Source organism: Seriola lalandi, unplaced genomic scaffold (genome assembly GCF_002814215.2).
Source record: "Seriola lalandi dorsalis isolate HSWRI2012SDOR001 ecotype SW California unplaced genomic scaffold, Sedor1 jcf7180002054420, whole genome shotgun sequence".
In the NCBI taxonomy this organism is placed as follows: domain Eukaryota; kingdom Metazoa; phylum Chordata; class Actinopteri; order Carangiformes; family Carangidae; genus Seriola; species Seriola lalandi.
In genome coordinates this window covers 371,139-386,281 of record NW_019524973.1, presented here as the reverse complement: position 1 = coordinate 386,281, position 15,143 = coordinate 371,139, and the positions used below count along the sequence as shown (strand labels likewise).

The following is a 15,143-nucleotide window of genomic DNA, read 5'->3' as shown; positions in this document are numbered from 1 at the left end:
GCAGCATTGATTTGTGTGGATTAATCCAATTAAGGATTAAGTACATTAGAATGAGCTGTGGCAGCCACCTCAGCAAGCGAGGGAAAGATTTTCTGTTGATGTTGAGCAACAAAAACCTGAGGAAACAGATGTCTCAGTTCTGTTCACACCGATTAATTGCCAAGTGACCTCTTGGAGGCCTAGTGGGAGAATACCATAGTTACCATGTAGAAACACAAAGCCTTTCACACAAATGAGCGATGGGCAAATTTTTGTTCCCTCCCTTTCGAGAAAAACCTGCATTTTGACCGTATCTGCTCTGACCCAGGAGAAAAATCAAGTCATAAAACGAAGCTACAAATTTTCACCTTCAAAAATTCACCTTCTGTTATTTGCTGATTCTTGAGACGGCACATGAAGTATAATGGTGTCATTTGAATCAGGTCAGAGGTTGCTCTATTAGACTTATGTAAAGTTGTGGAAAAACAGGCGGCACACATGTTCTGTTGTGCTCCTGGGAAATGTTACATCCACAGCTCTTATGTCTGTTTTTTCAAGAGCAATGGCTTCTTATAATGGCTAGTTTTGAGAGGTTAATTCAACTATACTTTCATTACTAAGGCTGTAAAGTGATGGTGTGGTACTGGACTGTATAAAATTAAAACGTGTTTGTACATGAGGTAGGAAAAACACAAAATAAAACCTCAACAACAAGCATATAGTTAAATTAATACCTCTCTGACAGTGTTGACACACACATGAGACTTGTACAGGTGCATTAAACCTAATTTGGCCAAGTTAGTCTTGTTAATATGAACCTTCTCTTCTATTTATATTGAATACTGTGTAATTACACAGCAATGATTGACATGTAAAACATGGTTAACGCCAGTATTTATTCAATTAAGGTTCAAATTATCATTTGTGATTTCAATATTCACTGCTGCAAGTCTTTTCAAGAAACACAGTATTGTATTCTAGTTCTCCAATGGGTTGTCATCAAATCTTTGTAATACTGCAAGATACAATATGTAAGCCTAATCAAAAGATAATAATATGAGGCCGTTTAGAAAGTGCTTAGTGGAGGCTGAGAACATCTTATCCTTCTGACAGAAGTGATAGAGATATGTTCTAATGAAGACTAACTGTATGGATTAGTTGCAGAATTATAATGTAGATTAGTTGCATGAGCTGTCCAATTTACATTATTGTCTTATGTTGTCTAATTGAAATCCTCTCTCTTCTTAACAGTTGGCAAAGATAAAAGCAGAGTTACGTATCATTGCTACTCAGCTCAATTAAGTCTGTTCTTATTCTACAAAACTGTTTAATGTGTTGCTTTTTCTAATTCTTGAAGTCAGTGTTTCTGTTGGATACAACCTGACACCGAACAAATGTCAATTGAGCTCTATTTTGAGGCATGTGACATCACAGCAGCCTATTGCATATTTGGTGTTGATCCATTATCTTTTTTATTTTTTTATTTTCCATGTAATTATTCATATTCTGTATTAGCTTAGCAGCCACTAACCTTATCTACACCAATTCACATTGCATTTTGTGGCCAATTTGTGCAGCATCCCCCGGGTACTTCAGGATAAATTAAACTGCACCATCCCCCGTAACCTCCCCCACACCCTAATCCATTGCTTTGGTTTTCTGCTCTCTTGATTGGATCGGCAACACAGTTTCTCTAATTTCCTTCCTTGCTTGAATATTTACTAATGTACATTTACATTACAAAGTACACGCTTCTATATGGGAGAATGTGGGCATGGGTGTTTGTATCACTACATCCATAAGCACAGCATGATCTCACCGGTAATAGTGCGGTTAAAGGGGATCTATTACTAAAGATCAAGGTTTAAACAGCAGTATTTGCTTAAGAAAATGGCATTTACAATATCTCTGCATTAAAAGAGATAAATAACCATTATGTCTCTGACCCCCAACTGACAGAGAGACAGAGAGACAGAGAGAGAGGGAGGGGCAAGATGAGTGATGATTATTCAGCCATTCGCCTTGCCCAATTAAACAATGACAAGTAATTGTTTAAACAAATTGCAACAGGACATATCTCAGGCACTCAGGGGTCATTTGCGTGATGTCAAATAATAAATAAAGACATAACTGGCTGACACGCTACCCAGGAGTGTGAACTGGAGATTAAAAGGCCATATGGAGAGAAGCAGGAACATCGCTGAGTGTGCTGTGATCTCTTCCCTGGGTGACCGCGGCCATTTAGAACACAGATGTTCAAATGTGTCCCTGTTGCTCTGATTGGAGCCGTGCCTTTTCCTCTGATCCAATCACCTCAGCCTGCTACTTCATCCATCAATTTACCTTGTAACTTATGTGGCTATTTTCAAAAGGATAAGTCTGACAATATTCTCAGTTTTTACTACAAATCACGTTGAAAACACCCAAATCTTTAATGTATCTTACTCATCTGTGCCACAGAGCTAAGCTGTTGTCCAAAACCACATCAATGAGCCACACTGTTCCACTGGGTAATATTTTCCTTCATTTTCACAAACCTGGGCTCTGTAGTCTATTTCAAGTCAAACCCAAATACCCCGTCCTGCTGCCATTAATACAGTTGTGTGCAAAAGTTTGGCAATACCTGAGCAAATTCCATATTTTGTTGACTGACGGAGTGAAAAGGAGTAAACGCATCCCCCGGAGCAAACACACATTAAAAATTAGCCCTTCTTCAAATGTTAATGTGCTGTTACAGCTGAAAATAGACCACAAATAATACATCATTCATTCCTATTTGTGTAATATTTGCTTAAAACAACTGTTTTTTCTTTGGGATATTATTGGGCTTTTTGTTTATACAAAAAATGTAAGTATGCATTTTGAACTGCTTTTAAAGATTAACGTTTTCAGCTCAGGGCAGAGAGCCACAGACACGTTGGACTTAACACATTGTTGGTTTTGATCTTTTCATTGGATTTGTTATAAGAAAAAATGTAGACTATTGCCAGCCTTATCCTTTAAATAAATTATTCAAAGAACCAACTTCAGATGAACTAACAGAACTTTTGTTAGTAGGAATCAGTTAATAAAGTATAATTGGGCTCTACCGTCTTCCATCGCAGTTCATATTTTACTTTGTTACCAGGAATAACCTCAACCCAGTCTAATATTGTCTGTTCTCTGCATCTGCAAATAAATCACCCAGGAGCAATGCAGACTTGTTTGTGTTCCCCTTTTCGTCTTCTTCTTCTTCTTCATTTTACATTCCCTGCATGTGCTCATTCATCCCAGCTCTGTGGCTAATGCTTGTAATCCTCCTCATCAAACAAGGACGGCAGTTACTCCATTAGCAGGGTTTCTCATGTTGATGTCAGGCAGGCCATTGGTTTGCAAGGGAATCTTGTTAGGTTTCTTATTGACATTGTGTTTCATTAACTTGATTAATGACATCTATTGGGGCGTGCTCTACAGTAATCAACATCTCTGCAGAGAAGGGCTGTCTGCAGCCAAGGATGAGGCTCTACGGGCTTCTTCTGCCCAGTGGTCCACACTTGACTCGCCTCTGTCTCCCGTTTGTTTCCTAAAGGCTGCGCTCAAAACAAATCTTATATTCATAAATACAAAAGTAGTAAGCGTCCTTGAAGTAGACCCCAGATGACCATTATGAACTTTCCATTTCCAAAATTGTGTGCATTTCAGAAAATGGGCCTTTTGAAATTAAAGGAATAAAGCATCTTGTGTCCATATCTGCCAGGAATACATCAGTTAAGATGCTCCCAGCTAATTATTTGGTGATATAGGCACTTCTTCTGAGGTTTGCTTTACTTCTTTCACTATCTAAATATAATTGCAAAAAGTAAAGAAAAGGTTTTGTAGAAGATTAGTTTTAAAATCCTTTACACTAACACTCAAATTTAAATATATTACATTATCAGTAGGATGAGTTCTGGGTTAATACTTGAAGGAAAACAGACGCATTTGATGCTTTCTGAACTAGTTTTTACAAAGCAAAGTGATTTCGTTCTCTGTCTCTGTGTATCCTACATCTGCTCTTATATCTCTCCCTTGGGGTGCAGGGGTGAGGGAAGGCGGGGTCACTTTCTGAGTTAGTGAATTTGAGATGAGAAGCTGCTCACCTCAAATACCCCATGAAGAATAACACTGAAGGCCACTGCCTCCCAGCTGTAGGCGATGTTTGCCAGGGAAGAGAGATACAAAAGGAGAGATCAAAAAAAAAAAAAATCCCACCTGGAATTCTTATTTACCTTTCATCATCTGCTTCTTACCCACATTGTACTCAGTTATATTTGCGAGCACTCTTAAGGGAGAGAGGGGAAAGCTGAGCTGGTGCAACTCCAGACAGGTGGCTGCTGGGCTGCCAGGGCTGCTGCTGTACAGGAGCTGACTCAGATAATTTGCCTTCTCAGATTATTTTCTTGGTGCATTCCGCTCAAAACAATGCTATCTGGCAAGGCGAGAGCAAAAGTGCAGCATTAAATTAAAAGTATATCTGTAACACAATATATCATCATAAAAATTTTCCAGAGTCATGGGCTTTTGCTGGCTTAATACTGTAATGGAGAGCATTTCAATTACCAAACTAAATGCTAATCACTTGGCAGGAAAATATCTTTTACCTAATATATGTTGATTTTTCAGAGCCAAGTGCTTTGATTTGATAAGTGTTGAATGGAGAGATATTTATCCACTCAGGGGTGGAAGTAACCTGGAATAGACTTTATGTTCAAAGTCTGATGATGTATAACACATATAAATTAACAAACATTATGCTATTGGATAGAAATGAATACTGTGCAAAGTTACTGGAGGATAGGATGTAGTATAAAAATGATGTGAAAATCAGTCTAGCACTTCAACCACCAATAATGTGCAAGTTAAGGCTGTAACTAATGATTATCTTCATTATTTCTATTTCTATATTCCTTATATTCCCTGTTGATTCATTTATTTTCTGCCAGTTCTTTCCATGATTAAATCGATTCCCCTTTTGGTCTAAAAGAAAACAGTAACAACAAAATGCTCCACATTTCCTTAAACCTCAAGGTACGGCCATTAAATTTCTTCATTTTTCCAACCAGCTCCATCAAACCTGACTATATTCAGTTTAGCATCACATGACCTTTTTTTTTTATAATACTTCCAATAAATCCATTATCAAAATATTTGCTTCTTAATTTCCTGTTGTTCCGACAAGAACTAATTTCAGTTCTATTGTAGTTGAATGAAAATAAATAAATATATAAATCTGAAACAAATCTAACAAGAGAGACAGTCAGTGTTGATGTTTTTTCCATCCTTCTTAAATGTTTGAATGAAAGTATAGTTACAAATTGGTCAAAACCTTGACCTGCTGTCTCTCTGCAGTCTATTCTGCCAAACAAGGATATTTCCTTAACCTTACTAAAACATTTGAAACTGTTAAATGTTGTTTAGATAAATACATTTATGGTTTGGACTGTGTTCGAACATTAATATTACTTTTCATAGTTTTGTCTTGGAGATCAACTGTGTCCAAACATTTGTAAGGAAACACATCATCAGATAAGGATTATCACTAGATTGTATCTGATTGCATTGAATATAGTCTTGAAGGAGTCCTTGGATCAAAATCATGTAATAGTCTGCATGGTAAGTTTTCTGCTCTTGGTGTTTTTATCATTTTCTGATACCCCATGTGTGACACTGTCAAAAAATTGCACCTCAACCATCTGCTGCAATAAGACCATATGGAATCAGTCTTTATCTAGACTCCTTTCAAACTTGGACACAATTTGTGGAGGCATGCATTTCCAGATTTTTCAACCCTGATAAAATCCCCGTTTTACCCGGCGTGACTTATTTTCCTTCCCCCAGCTGTCCCTGACTTGTGCCCAGGCGATTAAGTGTTCAGAGAGTGACAGACATAATTGATGAGCAACCGCAGCCAAGTCAGTCTCATTCTGTCCAGGCACAGTGCGAGCAGGAGACGTGAACAGGGCACCTTAAAGTCTCATCCTTTTAATTACACTTGTACTTAGTCAACCAAAACACTCATACTCCTTGGGAACTCCTTCAGTAGAGTGATTTGTTGGATTGGGAGCAAACGCAAAGGGAAAAGGATCCAAAGACTCGTAAAGTAGGAAAAAAATATATGTATAAACATATGTATATATATACATATATACATATATATATGTTGCCTGTAATATTTATGGGATAAATTATGTTTCTCAAATTCTGCTCTTTTTTTTTTCTTCCGTTTACCACAACATTTTGACTGGACCTGTATATTTGGTCTGGAGTCTGGGAGTTAGTCTAATCCTGAGGCACTAATCTATGGTTTCAAAATATGCAAATGTACATTTTATGTAGTGTATTAAGCAATTTTTAACACTAGGTGACAAAAAGTCAGAAACACAGCCCTGATACACTGTAAACGTATCATGTTGCTCTGGCTAATAGCAGCAAACAACTACCCAGCAGACACAGCAACATGAGTATTCCAGTGGAGTCCAACTTCACTAGTTTAATTTGACTCTGTGCTGCTTTCTGGGAAGGTAGAATTCACTTTGCATGCTAAGGATATTTCTGGAAATGACACACACACCACATCAGCAATAAGTGCATACACCTGACACATTACAAACAAGGATATTTGTATAAAAAAAACAGCATTTGCACATATTGCATATATTGCAGTGCTGTGGCTGAACAGATCCAGTGTATAGAGTGGACGAGAGCTGCTGTCGCTGCACAGCCACAGCAGACCAAACGTGAGTTTATAAACTACATGTACAGTCTGTTTATTACACTATAAAATGATCCTGGTCCCATTCTGTTGCGTTCATTACAACAGAAGTTATTTTGCTTTTTCCAGAGAAAATCCAGTAAATGGGTAGAGACCACCCCAAAAAATAATCTATACGAGTGCGAGTGAAAGCCGTTGCTTGGCGGTATAATGGTTCTATGAATTATGGATGACCGTCAGATGTCATTACGTGGACATTAAAACGACTGAAAACAGAACAAATGCTTTGGTTTAGATGGGGAGAGAGATGGAGAGACGCTGCAGCGATGGTCTGACAGAGCTGTAAGCAGGGGGGCGAGAGCATCAAAGGTCGCAGGGTACCACAGGGGAGAGGTGGTGTGGGTCAGGATTTTAAAGTCATGTTTTTGCATCGGTGAAAGGGCATGTTCAAGGTAAAATGGGGTGTTAAGTTGGTCTTTAAAGTAAATTCTCAGTGGGTTCAGCAGCACTGTTGATTCTATAGTATGATTCTCGAGAGAACTGAATGGAGCTGCAAAGCCCTTCACATCATAACCACATGTGTAGCTGACACAGACAGATGCTGTTTTCAGGCCTCTGGATGTTCTGTAATGTACATTGTCTGGCTGGATGTGTGCGCTCTGGGATCAAATCTAACATTTGACCTGACTAATTGATTTTTGCTTGCATGTCTCCAAGCTTCACCGATTTTCTGCAGTACAGTACGTTCGCATGGGTAACATCTTCCTTTGCCTCTGTGGTTATGATATATGAAGCCAAGCGTACTCACCATCCTCCCGAGACTTCTGAATGAAAGCATCGACGCCACTCTCTCCGTAGTTTCCCTCAGAGGCCACGGTGGAGACGTAGTTCCAGCGCATGGCCTTGACGATGTCCACCATGGCCTGAGCCTGGTAGGTGTCTGGAGGCACCACACGGGAGAAGAAGTCGTAGCGGGTGTTGTCACTGAGCTCTGGAGCTGTGGAGGCGTAGCTCACCTGGGGAATCTGCAAAACAAAGAATATTGATAATAGAATCAGCTTCTTGTGGCTTCTAGTGAATAGTTATGGGATATGATAATAGTTGTGGGAAGGGAGTGAAGAATATAGAGACGCAGCAAGGTATTTGTATAACACCTCTCAACAAAAAGGCAATCCGAAGTGCTATACATAAGCCATAAAAAGCATTAAGATATAAAAGAAACACAAGGCAATACAAAGAGACGCATATAAATAGGATTTAAAAAGAATGAAATAAAATAGGGGATAAACATAAGCTACATTAAACAGAAGAATACAAATCACAGTGCAGCTACAGTGCAGTGCATGATATGGATAAATAGTCCCAAATTTAATTTAATACAAGGCCGTGGTAAACAGAATCTTAAGGCTTGATTTAAAGGACCTGGAGCAGGAGGAGACCTCAGGTTTTCCAGATATGTGGAGCATAAAAACTGACTGTGAGCACAATAAGCAGACCCGTCCCGGTCGATCCGAGAGGTCTGGGTGGTTCATAATGTAGCAGCAGATCAGAAATGTATAAACCGTTCAGTGCTTTGTAGACCAGCAGTAGTATTTTTAAAGTCAGCTCTCTGACAAAGAAGAGGCCAGTGTAGAGATCTGAGAACTGGAGTAATGTGATCTACTTCCCTGGTTTTAGTCGGGATGTTTTGAATAAGCTGCTTTTTCAAAGAGACCTTTAAAGAAACTGTCGTCGAGCCTAATGAAGTTCAACGCATTAATAACTTTTTCTAAATCCTGCTGGGATATAACTCTTTTCATTCATGATATATTCTTGAGATAACAGCTGTCTTAATGTGGCAATTCAAATTTAGGTCCGACTCCATGACTGCCCCAAGTTGTCTGGCTCGCTTTATGCGTCTTTAACGTTTGATCAATCATTCCTCTTTGGCTCCAAAAACAATTATTTCCGTTTTATTTTTGACAATAAACATGAAAAAAGTAGAAATCATATCCAGAATTTCAAAGAGCAGTTTGATGGCATCCAACAAGCTGCCGTCTTTTTGAGACTCAAAACAGAGCTACTGATCCTGAACCCCCGCTGAGCCTTTTAACACCCAGCCTCAGTGCTCCCGGGTGCTGCAGCAGGCTGCCCAGTTCACAAGATGAGACGATGAGCATGTCAGACTCATGAGCAGGGGTCATCAAGAGGTTGTTGCATCTTACTTTACCAGAAGTAAATAATTTGATTATATTTTGTCACATTTTGAACTGCTACAGGGTAGGCTACAATATCACAGCTTTTGTATTAGTAAAGCTTTCTAAATGCTTGAAGTTGCACCGTGACCAGGCTGCTACTGCTCCCACTGCTCCAAAGATTTCACTGATCTGTGTGTTGAAGAAAGAAAAATATTACATAAGAAACTTAAATAGAAAAATAAATAGGTCAGCTAAAGCATGAAGCCTTTATTGAGTGACCATAATTTTATAGGAGATTTTCTGGTGGTTGTTGCTGTGTTTCTCAACACAGGAGACTATTTTCAGGGATTGCACCATGTCAGTTTTTGTAATAGGTAAACTGTGTTTGTGCAAATGGAATTTTTCATCTCAATGCCACACAGTGATTCACCAGACAGACAGCAGGGGTGTTTCCTGGTAATGATTCACAGTGTGCCTTTTTGATGAGGATCTGTCGTCATGTTTTTGTGTCTCTAAATAAAATAAGGGGAAGGTGCACTCAGTGAAACATGATCCTAATGAAAAACAGCCCTGTTTTCCCTCTAGATGCCTCTTTGCCACATGCAGTATTTCATTATCACAGACAGCAGACCTGTAGGCTGAGGTGCATGTGCACACACAGACACACACCCTTGATATTAAAACATATAACTTCAAGGCAACAGCCTCCCACCAAGAAGAACAACACTATGGCCCTACTCTCTTATCTGGGTAAAAATATATAAATAAAATGTATTTATATATTTATATATTGAGTTTAATCTTTACTGGCCCTTGGCAACAGATTAACTGTGATACAGTAAAGAAAACACAGGATAGAAAAGACAAAAAAAAGATGCAGAAAGGTGGTCAGTCAGAATGTATCGTGTCGTGTAGGTGTGTTAGCTGTTAGTCTGCTACAGCACCACTAAAATCTCTAAAATGGTTCACCATTGCTAACAGGACTCAGTAATTAACAGACAGTCATGTGTATAAATGTCTAAATGGCTCAGTACCAGGCTACCAGTGTTTGAGCGTACTTGAGGCGTGCAAAGGTATAATACTTCAAAAAGCAATCAAAATTCATAGATCTACGTCCTTTCGATCTGCAAGGGTTGAAATTTGTAAAGGCTTACTAACTAATGTGAGATCCTCAGAATCTATCATCGTTGTAAAAACTTTTCATTTAATGAAAGTAAAAGTGTGCTTCCTTTCAAGACTATTTAATGAAATGCAAAGGGGTGAGATGGGTTACACAGTACAGTACTTTCGGCTGGAACTGGAGGGCAGCAGACGCTGAGGATTGCGCTGAGCTGTGGCTAAGGCGCAGGGTGCTGGTGGCCACCACAGCTCACAACAACAAGGCACAGGTGGTGACTGATCCAGTGTGACGTGCAAGCATCAGTCAACAAGGAGCCAACCAGCCGGATGGTTGGAATGTGGCTTTCTCTCATGGGCCAAACTTTGGTCAGCCAAACCCCATTGAATGAAATTCTTAATCCAGGCTTTCTATGAAGTTCTACCAAGTCCATCCAACTTGTTCTGAGGGGGGAAGGTGGAGTCATTAGCTTGCCCTCTGTGCCTGAGGAGAGGGAACCTAGAGCACATCCTCAGCAGCTGTTCAAAAGCCCTGGGAAAGTGCTCTACTGCTGGCACCATGACCAAGTCCTGAAAGCCGTAGCGGACACTGTCTGCAGTGGGATTAGCCACTTAAAGCGCCTCCACCCAGTGAAAAAGGCTGTTGCTTTTGTCAGGGCTGGGGAGAAGCCAGCGTCAGCTGCCAGGACCACCTCCTCTGGCCTGCTCGCAACAGTACAAGACTGGGAGCCTAAAGTCGACCTGGGGAAGTGACTGAAGTTCCCAGAAACTGCTAACTCAACAAAGCTAAGGCCAGAAAATGGTGCTGAAGTCTCCAAGCAGATCATTCTCTTTGAACTCATCACATTAAGAAGGCAAACAATAGGAAGAGGGCAAACTACGCTGAGCCAGTGGAGAAATGGGTGGTGAAGCGAGGTGCGAGCCCATTGAGGTGGGATGCAGAGGGTTCACAGATAGGTCCCTCTGCAGGGCCTACAACATGCTGAGTAACACAGGGGCCTGTAGGCGAAGGGCCAACAAGGTGGCCACTGAGGCAGCAGAAGTTGCTTGAAGGTGGCTGTGGATCAGGAGGGGAGAGCCATGGGTGGGGGAGCACTACATGAACACAAACCGGGGCTTGATCGACCCCGGCTGGGTCGCCTGAGCGAGAGTGTCTCGTGTTGAAACACCTTCACCACATTAAACTGTCATGTGCTTGTTTTTTTTTTCATACATTTCGTCGAGATTTTTTTTTCCTCTATAATCACTCAACATTATTACTCGTCTTTTCTTCAGTACTCCTTACCTCCCGTAAATATGAGAGATATTTTATTCACTCACTCCCCTAGTGTTAGTTCCACAGTAAACTTCTGCATTTGTCTTACAATTTTACCTGTTGCCCTTATTCGTATCTGTCACTGTGTCCCAATTCATTCCTACATGCTGATTCGAAGCACGTTTTTAATCAGTAACGTCTTCACACTGAAAGAAGAGGCAAAAGAATGTATATTCAAAAGCAGACAGTTCGGGTGTGCTTTTGATGCAATGCACAAAAGAAATGGAGAAGCTGCACACAGCTAGAAAAAAATGAAATAAATCATGGGTGGTGGTGAAACAGCTGCAAAAACAAAACAAAACAAAAAAAAAAATATCTTGGAAAAACAAAATATATGCATCAAATCTCTTAATGTCTCCTGCAGTGAAGTTAAATTAGCAGTAGCTTCACAAATATGACATAACATCCAACACACTTATTGTATCATTTCCTGTTAGTATGAATGGTAATGTTGATTTATTTGTAAACTAACTGCTAATCCAGTAATGAATTGTTTAGCATTAGTATGTAGCAACGATTTTACTGATCAGCTCACGTCTTTTTTGCTCAGTGAATATTTGGACCAGTGTGTTATGTGTTTTTGTTACGTTGTTGTTGTTTTTTTCCAATTTGATCGGTATATGAAGTTTGTTTGTGGTATTTTCAGTCTCATGCACGGCGGCCTTATGCATGCTTGTCCAAGCTACAGCGGCTTGGTTTGAAATGTATTCATGAAGACAGGTTAGAGGCCAGAGTCACTGAGGTACTTCACTTCAGTACCAGGACCTTAAGATGATTGCCTGTGCGAGCTTCTGAGAGAAGAGAACATGAAACAATGATATGGAAAACAAAATAATGGAACTGGGTGTATTCATGGAGTGGAACTCTGAAAAGCTCACCTAACAAAGCATAACATCCTGGTGATTGATGTTATTTAGGGGAAGAAAAGACAAAAAACAGAGTGCAACTAACTACTTCTCTATTGAGCAATGTTGCTGGCATTTCTATCAAGGATTACAAGCATCCCAGTTACCGCTTTAAATATATTATATATATTACTCAGTGGAATTAACATAATATGAGGGGTCTGTGCCTCTGCAATTTAAATTATTGTGTTATGTTACTATGATTAAAAAAACGGTTCTGCTAATTAAGGACTTGTTCTTTTTCCAGGTGTGTTGCTCTCTCCATCTCTTCTCCATAGTTCTGCCTTGCTCTCGTTTCCCTCCCACATAAGGATCACGAGAGACAAAATATCTGCATGGGCCTGCACTGCACCAAATGCTTTCCAAGTCACCAAGTGTTTCTTTACATTATATTGACAGAAAACAGCTAAGGTGGGATAACTCATGAGTATGCATAACATGATGCTTGGATTAAGGTGTCTTGCATCTAAAATGAATAAACATGCATTATTTAATGGAGATCTTTCAACAGAAAAAAAAAAAAACATAAGTAAGAGTGACAAAGTGTGTCCCTTTGCCTGGTATGAGACTTTCTCAGCAGTGACACCCAACATGCTGACTGTTGAGCACTCAGTCGAGTGCAAAGCTGTTTAATTATTGTGATGATTAGCAGGTACAGTTTGGGGCTGAAAATAACAGTTTGCTGAGAGAGATTTGCAAATCTTCTATCTTGACTACAATACCACATGATCTCACTTATCTGTGCTATTTTAGCATTTAGCATCTGACTTTGTGAATCCAGTGGGAAATTACACCTATTACACTAATTTAGGCAAAACTGTTAAGCACGAGGTGGAATGTCACATGAAGGAATCCCAGTGCAGCTCATGCCTCAGTGACGCATTGCATTGTCCATTTGACTATTAAAAGAGGCTATATGGAAGTTTCCTCTGCTGCCAAACGTGGTGGTGGTGGTGATGGTAGCTTGCCAAGAGCTTCAGCCTGCATTGTGTTTACAATACAAGACATTATAATAGCCTACGCCCCCTGAGCAGTGCAATTTCTTCATGGCAGACCAGACGCCACAGTGACTTGCTATCGGAAAGTGCTGAGACGGCCCGACCAGGCTGGGCTAACTGGTTAGCATGCATTCAGTAGAAGACTAGAAGTGATAGCAAGAAAAATATTTAAAAAAAACTGCATGTGGAGATGCACTGATATTTAAGTGTACAGTTTTACACACCAATCCCATCTGGACTATCTCCACACACTGACATCTCACTCTGAAATGCCCGATTTCCAATTCATATTTTGCCCTATTGATATCAAGACATTTAATAGTAACATTTTCAAATGTCCTAAGATCACCTTAGGTCCCAATGCTTCTCCTAAAATTAAAAATTTGGCATAGAAATATTGTGTTGCATAACTTCATGATTTACAGCTGCATTTCCAACCTTTTCGTGACTGTCTGGCGCCATATTTATCTCAACTGTTGTTTATTTTGTCGAGCATCCTGTTGAGACAAAGAGCAACCTAATGATGATAACGTTGGGACCCGAGGTATAGGTGCAGAATTTTCTCTGTGCAAATTATGCTGGCATGGAAAATAGCTGACTATATTTGCATCTGTAATTCAGACACCTGACAGATCCTTGCAACCTGCTGTGCAGTCCAAATGCAGAGCATCTGCTTCAATCCAGTTGCATATAGAAAACATGGATGGGTAAACATAGCTTATCCTTACTGCTTGGCAGTCTCATTTCACCACAGAAGTATTCAGTCTTTCAGCATCGCACAAGCTAAGCCGAGCTGCGTTTCTTCAAGACCCAGCCGCATGACTACAGACATATAATAAACAGCAAAACCACTAAGTGTATTCCATTATGAATAGTGTAAAATAAGCTCTTTTTATAGTACAAAATTATCATTTTCAAAACAAAACAAATCCTTTGTATTAGTCAAAAACATTTAAAAGAAGTACGGTCTTTACATTGTGATTAAAGCTGAAACGATTAATGAATTAACCGGTTCGTCAAACAACAGAAAATGAAGCAGCAACGATTTTCATCATCGATTTAAGGCACCCTGTGGAGTTTCTAACTCTCGTAGCGCTGAGGGGTAGTTTTGTTTATCCCATGCCAGCATATGAGGAAACACATGCACACACACACACACACACACACACACACACGCTGTATACCCAATCCTGCAAATAGTTTCACAATATCATTACCACCACCACAGATGTGCGCCACCAAATGCAGTGAAGGAGACTGCTAGCGAGTAAACGTGGATGTAAACAATGCAGGTTTCCAACTTTACAGAAACATCAGCTTTGCAAATGTTGTATGTGGAAGGAGACGCACTCAATATACTTGTTAGACCTCAGGGATACACACCATGGAGGCAAATGTAAATATAAGTTTTGTTTGTTTACAAAAAACTCTGCAGGCCACCTTCATCGAAAATCATTGTCAAGCACAAGTTCCTGGAGCCCTTGTTTGGGAACATGTGATGTGTGTTTTTTCACTGTTTGCTAAACAATTAATTGATTGAGAAAATAATCTCAAAATAAATCAATAATGAAGATAAATGTTAGCCCCGTTTGTGACTGATGCATCTTTCCACATTTTTTAGACTGAAGTTTAATGCAGCAGCAGTAACAATGGTTGAAATAATAACTTCTACTTGCTTTTTGTTTTCATTTAAACTTCACTTTCTTCACTAGTTTTTGGCTGAAAAGTAAAATTTTGTTAGATTTTTCCTGAGGATCAAATTGTTCAACATATTCTTAGTTCACGATTGACGTCTATCTTCATAACAAAAATTATCACATAATGAAAATTAGCCTTAACAAGCTCTGAGCCGTAAATGCCCCTCAGCTTCCTCATTAGGATATATTCTTAACACACTAACATAAAAACATTTTGAGGACATGT

At 39.6% G+C, this 15,143-nt stretch overlaps 1 protein-coding gene across 1 annotated transcript in view; it reads right to left on the bottom strand.

Annotated features, from left to right (window-relative positions):
* LOC111657927 (metabotropic glutamate receptor 4-like) overlaps positions 1-15,143 on the bottom strand; it is a gene marked incomplete at its 3' end in the record, with an annotated part of 150,464 nt that overhangs the window by 62,343 nt on the left and 72,978 nt on the right. The window contains exon 3 of the mRNA XM_087175152.1: positions 7,518-7,734. Coding sequence (XP_087031278.1) covers positions 7,518-7,734 — 217 coding nt within the window. The remainder of the gene's footprint in view (positions 1-7,517; positions 7,735-15,143) is intronic.